General features: G+C 38.5%; 1 protein-coding gene across 1 annotated transcript; it reads right to left on the bottom strand.

The window, feature by feature from the left end:
- Positions 1-12,294: 12,294 nt before the first annotated feature.
- LOC141700041 (uncharacterized) lies at positions 12,295-13,338 on the bottom strand. The gene has a single exon (XM_074503817.1). The coding sequence runs from the start codon at positions 13,336-13,338 to the stop codon at positions 12,295-12,297; it is 1,044 nt and encodes a 347-aa protein (XP_074359918.1).
- Positions 13,339-14,403: the final 1,065 nt, after the last annotated feature.

Here is a 14,403-nt window from a genome sequence, read left to right as displayed (position 1 = left end):
TTAAGTAGTCCAACCATGAACTTGGCAAGAGTTCTTATTATCTTTGTGAGTTTATTATTACATCATCGCATCATCTTTGAGGTTTATAACGCTTAGCTCTGATACCATTTCTGTAACACCCCCAGATCTGGGGTCGGGAATCCGGGTCGTCACAATCTTTCTTTCCACAATATCACTTCACTTAATTATAATAAATAACCTTATACTATGACCCCACACTAACACACACCATAACCCGTTATAGTCTCAGAGATGAAATTGAAATAAGTACAAGTCCTTGAATCCATAATTTAAAAGTTATAACAACCCAAAATGATTACTTGATAAATTTACAGTTAATTGCCATTATCTGCCACAAGTTATAATTATACAATATTTGGTTCCCAAAAAGTAGAATGCCTGATCTACCAATAGATCTACCTCTGCAGCTATAGCAGCTACAACATTAACGGGAAGACGCGGGACGCTTCCCACGCGCTTGCGCTGGGTCTGCTTGAGTCTGGCCATCTTTCCTAACTGTTGTTGTGTGATGAAGAAATGAAGCAAGAGTGAGCATTACAGCTCGCAAGATAATATATAGTGTAAACAATAATGCAAGTATCTCAATGGATAACTTACTAGAATCCTTTATCAAGTGTAAGGTAATTACTTACTGGATATAAGCAAAAGCAAGGGATGAAGTTACCAAATACTTCACTATACTTATATCATTTTTAGAAATCTACTTGAACTACTACTGTTCAAAGTATAATAAGTTTGAAAAGGTCTTCCCATAGATGAGACCACAAGTTAAAACTTGAATAGATTCAATCTTTGAAATATTTTTAAAGGAAATGAAGTTACGAGATACTTCATTCAATGGGAACACCATTATAACTGTTTGACTTTGTCAAAGCTTCGGCAACCACCCATTCGTAGCCTTTCGATCGAAATGCTCTGGCTAGTGTTGCAGAATTATCCAACTGGATGATGAACTCATTACGGGAGTTTGTCGCGCCAGGAAGACCACTTACGATGATCAGTCGCAGTAGTACAACCCCACCATTTTCTACATGCAGAGGAGAACCTGTCGGATTTACTTGTCAACCGAACACTGGACTCCTAAGGAATGGACCGTCTTAGCGGAACTTTCAGGCCATTTGGGCCAATATAATTAGGCTGGGCCGGCGCCACTCGACCACTTACGCCACTCCTAGTTCAGATGAAATCCATGACTCTGAAACGTAAAGCTCGTCCTCACCTTCCACAAGTAGAAACTTGTTGATACAGCTCCACCAAGAAGTCGTATCTAGTTGGAAAGGAAAACTCACCGATATTCCCAGGCGATGTGTAATATCCGGGATATATCGTGTAATTATTTTTGCTATTATATAATTATTATGTGTGTTCAGTATATATTCTGTGAGCTAATTGTTAAGTGTTATCTGTACTTGAATATTCAAAAATAATATTAATTGAGTATTTTAATTTTTATATGTCCAAAATAAAATATAGATAATTGTCATATCTTCCTAATTATTTTTATGTTGGTTTATGGATTTATAAGAATCATATGAAATTTCTAAAATCTTTTTCCGGGTAATTAAAATCTATTTTATAAAAACGGGAACCAACCGACGTCAACCGTTGTTATGTTTTTGGAACCCGAAACTCTTTCGAGAACTCCTTCCTAACCTAATTGTAATATTCCGAGCATATTCCATGTTTCGACTTTTTCGATCCGGCGTACGGTTTGTCCTGCGCGGGTCCCGTCGCAACATTTTCGATACAATATTCGTTTCGGTAAATCAATAAAACCCGTATTTTCGATAAACGGGAGCTTTTTATTAAACTATCACAATTATCACTTCGTAATACGTGTAACCAGGCGCTGAGACCAAGACCGCAGTACAAATTGTACTGATTTGGATAATTATCCCGAAAATAGATACCGTTTGGGTCAGTTTTTACAAATAAACGTACCGTTTTATATCCGGAATGATCCAACGGGATTCTAATTTTCCGTAATTATAAATAGCCTTTTACCGTATTTTATTTCGTATCAAAATCATTTGCAGACAGATAATTATATAATTTTCAGAGAAAAACCCTAATTTCCTAAAACTGTTCTAAGAATCAAATAAGCATTTGGAGGTGTTATTGAATTCGGTTTGGAAAGCTCGAGTAACCAATCTGAAGGTCTTGAAGAGCTCTACCAGATTCTGTAATCCATACACCTGCAGAAATCAAGGTTATTTTTCTAAAAATTTATTTATTTTCGAATTTATTATATTAAAAATTTGAATTTTTGTTCGGATGATTGTTTGTATGATTTGATGATTGCATGTTGTAGAGCTTGTTTTCCTGATGATTTTCATATGTCATACGTCTGATTTGGAGTTCAATAACATGTTCAAAATTGAGTTTGATTTTCGAATTTTAAAACTAGGGTTTATAACCCGTATGAATGTTCTTAATTGAAATTTGGGGGTTTCTTATTTTGTGATAGATTGATGTTGTGTTATAGTGGGTTGTGTTCTCTGTGAAATTTACAATCTAGTCGTATAAGTTTCATGAACCAACGAGGTCTGTAGAGAAGGGAGTTGTGTTTTGAAGTTTTCCGATGTTCGCCGGAAACTGGAAAATTTCACGGCCAAATTCCGGCCAACTCAGGGATTGTTAGGATGAATTGATTGCATGGTTGTGTTCCTGGTAACCTGTAGATGTGATCTGGAGGTGTTGGTGGGGTGAGGACGCCGGGAACGTGTTCTCCGGCCATCCCCGACTTTTTCCGGCGACTAGACTGCAAAATTGCAGTTTGGTCCCTACAGTTTTGAAAATGATGCAGTTTGGTCCCTATAGTTTCCAGACTTTGCAAAAATTGGATTTCTATTTTAAAAATGTTTAAAAATCATATTTCCTATTTATTTTTATTATAAAAATTCGTTTTTAATTTCTGAAAATTCTAAAAATTATTATTTTAATTCTGAAAATTATTTTTAATTCACAAATAAATCTAAATTAATTAGTTAATTAATTCCAGTTAATTTCTAATTGATTAATTGGTCAATTAATTCGAAAATTAATTGATTAATTGATTTAATTAATTATTAATTGATTTTAATTAATTATTTAATTAGATTTAATTATTTAAAAATGATTTACAAATTCTGAAAAATAGTTTCGAGCTTTAAAATATTATTCTAAATTATTTTCAAGGCTCGATAATTATTCTAAAATTATTTCGGAGCCAGAATTGGCCAACCGAACCCTGTTTATTAACCCAAAATTGATCCAACGACCCGTTTTAATTCCGAAAAATATTTTAAAAATCATTTTAAATACCAGAAAGCCTATTTATGACCCGAGACTTCTTTATAAATAATATATCATTGATTACGTGATGTATTATGTGCTATATGTGACTTGTTAATTGACTATCGGTCTATATATTCAGTGTTTACTTGATTATCGCATAACTTTCAATCCGTTAATCGGATTTGGGTAAAACGAAGGGTAGATAGAAGTATGTGTTGAATAGAATTCCATGAGTAAATTATTGATAGATGTTTATGATATATGAGCAGAAGAGGCAAGATGTAGGAAAGGGAAATAGATAGTTGAGGAGTAAGACGCTTGTGATTGGAAGCGAGTGCAGTGTAGTATGCTAATATCAGGCAAGTGTTCTGAACTTTCTCGAGATATTGTAGTATTTGATAGTCAGATTGATATTGCAAGTGCTTTGAAGCACTGAAACCTAAACTCTGATTCCAGTTATTGTTCTTGAGCCATAAACCTTATTCTTTCTAGACCATTGATTGTTGTATACCTAAACACAAATCTCAAGTATACGATATTACTCCACAAATACATGTAAACAAAATCCCAAACACTGAACTGAATTACTTGTACATTTAATCATTGTATCCTATACTTTGAAAGCCCAAATCTTTGAAACCCTGAAATGTTGATTCTTTTGTTATCCAATTCTTTCATTACCCAGCATCCAAGCTTTTAAATTGCCATATTGATCCTTACAAGGATTGAAACCCTTTCAATGTTAAACATTTATTGTTGTTAATGATTTCGGTTATTGTTTATTATTGCATATTTTGTTATTATGTTAGAATTGGATTGTTTTTATAAAATTATGGACCAGATTCGTGGTCAGACCATATAATGGTCAAGTTAGGCCAATGTGTGCCTTGGATCCAGTAGTTAGAGCAATGTTGTGTGCCTTGCTCGGGGTTAGTGCGTGACTGATCAACAGCCTAACTTTCGTTTTTAAATTAAAAGTATAGTATTCAATTCTAAATCATAATCCATTGTTCACTTGGTATCATAATCATATTCACCTGATGATCATTATTCTCAGTTTTGTCATTATGACTTGCTGAGCTAGTTAGCTCATTTGTGCGATGTTGTTTATATTCTTTCCTGTTAAAAAGGAACCAGTTGGTAGCAAGGATCCCCAGTCCAGCGCGAGAGCTAGGGGTTCAGGTTGAGAAAGCTGAGCTAGTAGGCTTCTTTTGGGATAATTTAAGTTTGTAAAAGTTTGTAATAATGTTTAATACTCAGTTTCAGTTTGAAATAGTTGGGATTTGAACGGTTTGTAATATATTAGTGTGTTTGGCTTGTGTGCATACTTAAACCTGTTGCGGTCCGTGGTGGTTGGTAAGTAGGGTCACTGCATATATTATTATTATCTTTATTATTGTTATAAACAGGTTATATTTAAGGTGTGTGTGTGGACCCCAAACTTATGACCCGGGTTTGGAGGGCGCCACACGATGCCTGTTAATGGATTAACTTGTTCCAAGAATTTTACTTCCCGAGTATTGGGTAAGTAATCAAAACTCTTTTATCAAAATAGCAACCTTGTTGCGAATATAAAATACACCACAGAGCCGGATCCCTCAGGTTTTGAGCGAGTATTTAAATCCCCTTCGCAAGGAGGATCTTAAATATAAAATGAGTTTTGGGATCCGCTCTAACTTTTAAAATCATTTTGAAGACTCGCAAAACATTTTTAAGAATGTTTGGAGTAATGCTGATTTAATAAATAAATCAGTCCCAATATATTAGAAAATATATGAATATTATTATTTAAATAATATTCCCATAAAGAATAATCTTTATAAAAATAATTGAAGTAGAAGTTGTAAAACTTATACTTGAAATGAATCTTAAATAATCAAAGATGTACTTATACGAAAGTAATATCCTTATTTGAATAATCAAAAGTAAGTTTGATTATCGACACATTATTCTTTAATAAAAATAAAGAATATTATTTAGTAAATAATCGGAGTCATAAGTCTTCGAATGAATATTCAAAATATTATTCAATAATAAAATAAACGGAGTCATAAGCCCTCGGATGAATATTCAAAATAATATTCAATAATAATATAAAGTTATCGAATAAACCTTATTTGATTCATAATTTTGAAAAATATTCATATATATATATATAAATATATATATATATATATAAATATATATAAATATATATATATATATATATATATATTATACTCGGGAGCCCCGACTCCCGATTTTTGAAAAAGTTCATCTTTGGGTCCCCTATACTAAGGGTATATGCAAATTACCGCTTATCTCTAGCATAGGTATCATCAACTGAATCAATAGATATATGTGTCAAGAATACGAAACAGGCATGCATATATACCATATCACATGCTACAATATATCGCAAGAATTTGCTAAATAACCATTATGCATCTATCACAAGATAATGCATGTACAAATGTATACATCACAACAACAGTATAACGGGTAGAAAACTTGCCTGAGCGACTGGGGGTTATAAATGGCTTGGGACGAGTCTGGTAACCTATAAACAACATATAAGTTGGAATTAAACCAAAGTCACTTATAAATCTATACTTTAACCAATTTAGACTCTAACGCTCGCTTTACGCTTAATGATCCTCTTAAGTCGCTCGAGTACCCTCGGCTCCACCATTTTAAATAAATTAACCATTACGAGTTTTAAGGCAATTCTTTCGCGAGTGTCTTACCAAATGCCTAACACACTTTACATAAATGTTTCATACTCCAATTAGTCCTTTTAGGTCTTTAACCTATGTTTCAAAGTAAGGCGAGGGGTAATGATTCGTTCGCGAAACGTCGTTACTTAAAACGGCCGTTTCTCCTAAACCGTACATCGGAATCAAACGAACTACATATCAAAACGAAGCTCATAACATGAAATATCTAATCATGGCAATGGTCAAAACCTAGCAGTGAGTTCACGGGTCCTAATGTTAAGAACAAAAACAGCCTAAAGTAAATCAGACATTACGACGACTATGTTTACGCGATTACCCAAATTTAAACCACTCCAAATCAACCCACAATCAATCCACAATCACAACCCAATCAAAATTCCATCCATAGCTCACCATAACAGCCCCAACAACTCCATATTATCAATTTATACTATTCTTAAACTTGAATTTAAACTACACTTAAGTTCATTAATCAACAATCCAAGAACTACCACTCCAAAAACTTCACAAAATCAACTAATCTCTACATTTACAACTAGCAAGCCTCTCATGAATTATAACAACAAAATTAAACCTAATTACTCAAATAAAGTTAGGGTTTGGAGGGGTTATACCTTCCTTGGAGAGTGGAGAATCAAGTGAATAGCTTGGAATCACCCTTGAAGTCCTTATCCAAGCTTAATCTCACCAAAATTTCAAGAACAAAAAATTTAGTTCTTGAAAAACACTATTCACCATCTTCTTCCATGATTTTTAGGAAGAGATTGTGAATGATTTAGGAGCTCAAACTTATAGGATATCCATAACTATGCATAAGGAGTCTTAGATAATTACCTTGCAATTTAACAAAGCTTGGAACTTGATTTTTGAAAATTCTTTTCTTGAAATGAGAAAAAAGACGAGAGCTTTTCTTTGAAGAAAGGGAAGAGCTTTTGTGTTTTTGTGTTTTGTTTTGATTTGTTTTGGTTGGTTGATTTTTGATTTGTTTTGTTTTGTTACCTTTTTACCATGGTAATTTTTGTGTGGTTCTAATTCAACCAACAACACACTTTGCTTGGTCATGCTTATGTCACCATGTGATGTCACCCTCCCTCCTTTGTCCTCTTCTCATTGGTTTGATGACATCATCCCCACTAATCTCTTTGATTAGCTTTTAATTATTTGGCTAATGACCGCTGATCTGTTATACGGTTCGCTTAACTTTCGTTTTCGTTTATCGTTTGAGGGATCATACCCGGGATCTTATTACTTAGGTTCCCTTAACCTTTCTCAATACATTATATTCCTTTTTATGATCCTCTATTAAAATCCTTGAATTTAAATCCTTTTTATTCTGTTACCTTATACTCAATTCTTTCGATATCTGGTGGATTTTCGGGAAAAATTAAAAGGTTCAAATTTGGATTCTGACGATCTTTACATACACTTATATATCATATAGAGTACCAATAAAATCTCAGAATATCCATAAAAGAACCCCTACATAGTGTGGCATGAACAGTTTTCTTATTCAGCAATATCAGCAAAAATACTATTCATAAGGGTTACAAAAAGTTCAAAATTTTGGGGTTATTACATCGTGAGATAGAGGATGCTAACTTGGGTGGTGGCGAGTTTGTGGAGCCAGCTGCAGCGGGTAGCGGGGTGAGTAAGACCATCACCTTGGTTGGCAATAGGGTCTTGATGGCCAATACTGTCGAGCATCGATCTAAAAAGGAGCCTGTGATGGTCGAGATTCAACCCAGCGAGCGTTGGATGGGTGGGACCACTGTACCGTTGAGGGCTTTTAATATCTTTCATCTTCCCCAAGACGCAGTTGCTTTCGATGGTCGACGTCGGGATGATCTTGCTGATAGATGCAAGAGTCGAGCTGGGAGGGTATGTGAATTTTGTTTTGGTGTATTGTTTTTCATTGAGTTTAATTGTTTTGTATCTACCGTGCCGTTATTTTTATTTATTTATTTATTGACCTTTGTACTTGTGGATTGTGGCAGTTCCTCGCGGATTTCATGCATATTGTGGAAGAGTTCCGGGCCGATGGTAATGACGAGGCTCGCAAGAGACTGGAAGCTGAGGTGTCCGCTTTTAAGGCAGAGAAGAAGAAACTTGGGTCGAGTTACTCGGAGTTGGAAAAGAGGTCGGCGGAGTTGGCTAATGCAAATACTACGTTGTCCAAGAAAGTAAGTGAGATCGATGTTGTGGGGCAGTCGATGAATACGAAGGTGTCGGAGCTCGAGAGAAGGCTTCATGAAGCGAAGAAGGAGCGTGATAGTATGAGAGTCAAATTTGAGGGTTTGGAGCGCCAAGTTGATGGAATGAATTCATCGTATAAGCTGATTATTGACGAGAATACCTCTTTAAAGGTGGAGGTTAAGAAATGGGTTGAGGACATCGCGAACGCTCTCGGAGATGGCTACGGGCGTTGTGTTACGCGCATGCAAGGAGCGGGGTTCGATGTTACGGGGCATACTTTTGAGGACTATGTTCATGACCTCGCGGCCTCTCAGCCCAGTGATCCAACGGAAAATCCGTGAAGGCGGGGTATGCCCCGTTATTGATGTAACATTTTAAGTTCTATTTACTGACTTTGGGCTTGTGGTCTCCATGAATTCGTGAATTTGGGTTTCTCTGTTATTGATTTTTAAACTTATGATGTTCCTTGTTAATCGTGGTCTAATTTTTTATGTTTTGATGGATGGTACCCCGTATGTTGTGCTCAAGGAGATCCTTCTGTCTCAGACGCTTAAAATATTTGTTTGACTTGCATCAACTTTAAGCTGTTTATGTTATGTTATAATTTTTCCTGTAGTAAAAAGTTCGCTTTCCGGAAATATATTGTGTCATGGTACCCTTGTTTAAACTAATCGTGCTATTTTCCAGTCTTCAGGGAATGTTATCTTTTCTTTCATAGATAAGTGTAGGTTTTTCATAAATGTTATTTTGAAAAAACTATGTTGTGATAGTTAAATTGCACTCAATTCGCCATCGTCAAGAATACTTGTTTCACTTGGTAGTTATTATAACATTGAGTTTTTCGCGTGGTCAAATTTATTAAAGATAGAATAGAGAGATAACTACACTTGATGTTTCTCAAAATAACTTAGAGACTTTCATTATCATAAGTTAAATGTCCCTCGACGAGGATATCATAACGAACCTCATTGCATCGAGGGTTGGTTTTTGGTATGGCAGTTGTAGCCTTAAGTTTTAAACATTACACACAAAAGCTAATCATTGATAAAATTTCTTGAGGTGAATGCCATTCTAGGCGTTCTTGATTGGTTGGCCATCGAGATGTGAGAGCTCGTAGGTTCCTGCGCTAACTACTTTCAACACTCGATAAGGGCCTTCCCATGCTGGCTTAAACTTTCCTGAAATGGTGGGCTGTGATGCCGCAGAGTCTCGAAGGATGAGGTCTCAAACCTTGAAGCGCTTGTTTTTGACTTTTTTGTTGAAGTATTTTGCAGTCTTCTCCTGTTGTCCGATCATGCGGAGCCGAGATTCCTCTCTTGTTTCTTCAAGCAAATCATTATGAAAACGCAATCCCTCGAGCACGAGGGAAGGATCGAAGACTTCTACCCTTGGGGAAATTAAGCTTATCTCGACGGTTAAAACGACATCGACACCATACACGAGGCGGAAATGAGTTTCGCCGGTTGCGCTTCGGGGAGTTGTCCAATAGGACCACAACACATTTGGGAGTTCGTCCACCCGGCAGTGGGGAACTTCTTCAATTTTTTTCTTCAGTCCTTGCAAGATGATTCTATTCATCACTTCTGCGAGGCCATTGGCCTGTGGATATGCGACCAAGGACTTAATATGCTGGATTTTTAAATCGTTTAGAGCCTTCTCAAACTGTGCCCCCACAAATTGTGTTTCATTGTCTGAGACTAAAATCCTTGGGATTCCAAATCGAAATACCATATATTCCATGAAGAACTCAATCATTTCTTTCTCTCTGATCTTGGAAAGGGGTTTTGCCTCGACCCATTTTATCGCATAATCGACTGCGACCATAATATACTGGCATTGATTCTTAGACTTCGGGAAGGGCCCTACGATGTCTATCCCCCATTGAAAGAAGGGGCATGGGGAGAGAATCGAGTTGAGCTCGATCGTGGGTCGGTGACTTACGCTTCCATGTAGTTGACATGCCTGGCATTTTCGAACGTAATCTTCACAATCTTTCCTGAGTGTGGGCCAGTACAGTCCCTGTCTAATGATTTTAAGAGCTAGGTTCTTTCCTCCGAAATGTTCTCCATATATTCCTGTATGAACCTCGAGAATCGCCTGATCGACTTCGTCGGGGCTTAGACATCGGAGTAGGGGTTCGGTTAAGGAGCATCGGTACAATACCGAGCCTATCGTGCAGTAGTTTCGTGCTTTGAATATGACCGAACGGGCATCATTTTTCTCTGTGGGGAGTTTATTTTCAAGGATATATTCGAGCAATGGTTTTTGCCAGTCAGGATTTTTCTGAATGTGGTTGACTGCTGGTATATCGATGGCTGGGGCTGTCAGGGTGTCAACATATATTGGGTTAAGATAGATTTGCAAATTGGATGAGGCTAACTTGGCGAGGGAATCTGCCCACTGATTCTCCGCCCTATCGACATTCGAGAGTTTCCATGAAGAGAATATTTTGAGCAGTTCTTTTGTGATTGAAAGGTACTTGGCCATGTTTTCATTGTGAGTTTTAAATTCTCCGCTTATCTGTTTGGCCACCAGCTGAGAGTCACCAAAAATATCAATAATGTCAACCTCGAGATTTGCTGCTAGTTTTAACCCTGCAATTAATGCCTCGTATTCGGCTACATTGTTTGTCGCTTGGAATTCGAACTTGAGGTCTTGTTGGATCTTGAATCCTATTGGACTGCCGTAAACTGGTGGTTGAAGATCCATCGACAAATAGTAACCATGATCGTAATTTATCATCATCGGGATTTGAATGTCTGGCCCTGAATTGGCACTCTGCCATAAAATCTGAAAGTACTTGAGCCTTTATGGCGGTTCGGAGCTTGTACTCGATATAGAATTGGCTTAGCTCAATGGTCCATGCCGCGAGTCTTCCCGTCATGTCAGGCTTATGTAATATTCTCTTAAGAGGTTGATTTGTTAGTACGTGGATTTCCCTTGCTTGGAAGTAATGTCGAAGCTTCCTGCTGACGATGATTAGGGCGTATACGAGTTTTTCCACCTGTGGGTATCGAGTCTCAGCATCTCGTAACGAGTGACTAATATAGTACACTGGAACTTCGTTTCCTTCGTCGAACCGGACGAGGACAGCTGCCACCGTGTCATTGGAGGCTGAGAGGTATACACGCAAAGCCTCGCCCGGGATAGGACGAGTGAGGATATGGGGATTTGTCAAAAACGCCTTAAGCTCTGTGAAGCTGGATTTGCACTCATCATTCCATTCGAAGGCTGTCGATCTTGAGGCCCTTTTGATGATGACAAAGAATGGGAGGCACCTTTTGGATGACTGGGGAATAAATCTCTGAAGGGATGCAATACACCCTATTAGTTTTTGAAGATCTTTGATGGATTTTGGGTCCTCCATTTCTAGAATCGCCTTTGTTTGTACGGGGTCAGCCTCGATCCCTGTCTGTGTAACCAAGAATCGCAGAAATTTGCCGGAGGTAAGTCCGAAAGAGCATTTGCTGGGATTGAGTCATAAGTTGTGGCTTCGAGCATTCTCGAAGGTCTCACGGAGATCGAAAAGGTGATTAATGGCGAACTTGGACTTAGTTATCATGTCGTCCACGTAGATTAGCATATTTTTCCCAATTTTTGATCCAAAGATCGTATCCATCATCTGTTGAAAAGTTGCACCGGCATTAATCAGTCCGAAGGGCATAACCCGATATCAGAAGACTCCCCTATGAGTAATGAATGCCATTTGTTCCCAATCATGAGAATTTATTTTTATGTGGTTGTATCCCAAAAACGCATCCGTAAAGGAAAGGAGCTCGTTTTCTGCTGTGGCATCGATCAGCTGATCAATGTTTGGGAGTGGGTAAAAATCCTTGGGGCAAGCTCTATTGACATCCGAGTAGTCGATGCACATTCGCCACTTTCCATTTCTTTTCTTAACTAGAACGACATTGGAGATCCACGTAGGAAATTGGACGGACTCGATGAATTTAGCCTCGAGGAGTTGTTCGATTTCTTGATCAATAGCTGCATTCTTTTCATCAGAGAATATTCGACGTTTCTGCCATATCGACGTGATGTTTTTGTTGATGTGAAGGGAGTGATGCGCAATTGTCTCGGGGATCCCCTACATGTCTTTGGGATCCCAGGAGAATATATCAGCGAACTCATGAATAAGGTATGCGATATCCCTCTTTAATGACTCAGGGAGATTTTTGCCGATCCTTGTAGTTTTCTCTAGGTTTCCTTCAAATACTTCAATTTCTTCAGTCTCCTCGACAGTTAAACAAGAGTTCTTGGTAGGCAGATCAACAAGGGATCTGGGTTCGATATCAAGCACTTTGTTGACTTCAAATTCCTTATCCGTCTTTTTCTTTGAAGACACTGTGGTTAAGTAGCATTGTCTTGCTGTTGCCTGATCACCGATCATTTCTCCTACACCAAACTCTATAGGGAATTTCATTTTCAAGTGGGAGATAGATGTTATAGCTCGAAGTGCAGTTATTGTTGTCCGCCCCAATATGGCGTTGAAGCTAGAGGAGGCACTGATCACGTGAAACTTAACCTCCTTCCAAACTTGACATGGTGGAGATCCAAAAAGTACTAGCATGTCGATAGTTCTTACCACATGGACTTCATTGCCTGTGAACCCATACAAAGGTGTTCGAGAGTTTTCAAGTCTTCGATCTCTGATGTCCATTCGGGAAAAAGGATGATGATATAGGACGTCGACGGAGCTACCATTATCAACTAGCATCTTTTTAACCGTGTTATTTCCCACACGCATGGTGATGACAAGGGCATCCTGGTGGCCCTCGATGAGATCATGACGGTAATCATCATCGGAGAAAGATACAATGGGGGAGGGATTCGCTCGAGGGCCTTTGGCTGTTGTGGGATTGACATTAAAAACTTCTCGAGCATAGAGCTTGCGAGAGTTCTGAGAGGGGCCCCCAGCGGTTATACCGCCAAAGATGACGTCGATGACTCGGTCATCCTCCTCACGATGGTGACGCCTGGGCACATCATCTTGTTGCACATAGGGGACAAGTTGTCCTCGGTGGATCTTTCCCTCGATGAGGTTGCTAAGTTGGAAGCATTGCTTTATTGTATGGCCAGTATCTTCATGATAATCACAATACCTGGAGCTTGGAGGCCTGCTAGGTTTCATGGGTCTTGGAGGACGGTAGTCCGGTTCTGTTTTCAATATTTCTAGGATTGTCGCCTTTTCGACGTTGAGTTTAGTAAATTCTTTCTCAGGTCGATTACGGGGTTGTCAATCCCTTTCTCTTCTATCTCTCGGATGGTGGTCGGCCGCCCACAAGGGTGGAGATTGTCGACATTCTCAGCGTCTTTCACGCGCGGGAGATCGCGGGGTAAAGCTACGGCATCGGTCATATCTTGATGAACGCCGATAGGATTGTATGCAGCTAACTGCTTCTTGAAGCATCATGCGATGTTCTATAATCTGAAATGCAGCTTGAAGGGTTTTTGGCCTTTTTTCAAATATTTCCTCTAGAAGTAGCCCATGTCTAGATTTATCAATGCCCGCTGTTAAGAAATTGACTTCCATTTGCTCTATCAAATCCGGGATTTCCGCTATTTCCTCCCTGAATCGAGCTAGGAAACTTCGGAGACTCTCACCAGTACGTTGGTGCATTGTCATCAGGGACGCTGTGACTTTGATTCCTTTGTAATTACTAGAGAATCAAGCTTAAAACTTGCTCTTTAGGGTTGTCCATAAGTCGATTGATCGAGGGGGCAGATTGATGTACCATCGGAGTACTGTGCCTTGAAGGTATGTAGAGAAAAACTGACAACAGGCGATTTCAGAGTGGCCGAAGAAAGCCATGCGACCGTCGAATGTGTTGAGAAATGCCAACGGGTCTGAAGATCCGTCAAAGTGATCGAGGGCAGGAGTTTTTAGTGTTCTGTCGATGCGCGCTTTCTCGAGGACTAATGACAGGGGGCTTTCGGAGACAGTCTCGAATCCTGATTGATTTCTCATTATGGTACACATTTGGGCAATTTCTTCTTGCATTTTGGAAAATTCTTCATGGGAGATGGACTCTGTTGATTCGGTTCGATGAGAGACATCGAAGGATGATACTGTTCGCTGTCGACGCTCGCGCGGTTGTGAATATATCGACTCTGCCAATGGTTCATATTCGTATTCGGCGTCATCGTCTTCCTCGTAGAGCTCATCATTTTTATCCTGGTTCTATATTGATGTTTG

Source organism: Apium graveolens, chromosome 2 (genome assembly GCF_009905375.1).
Source record: "Apium graveolens cultivar Ventura chromosome 2, ASM990537v1, whole genome shotgun sequence".
NCBI classification, from domain to species: Eukaryota; Viridiplantae; Streptophyta; class Magnoliopsida; order Apiales; family Apiaceae; genus Apium; species Apium graveolens.
This window is presented reverse-complemented; position numbering and strand designations above follow the sequence as displayed.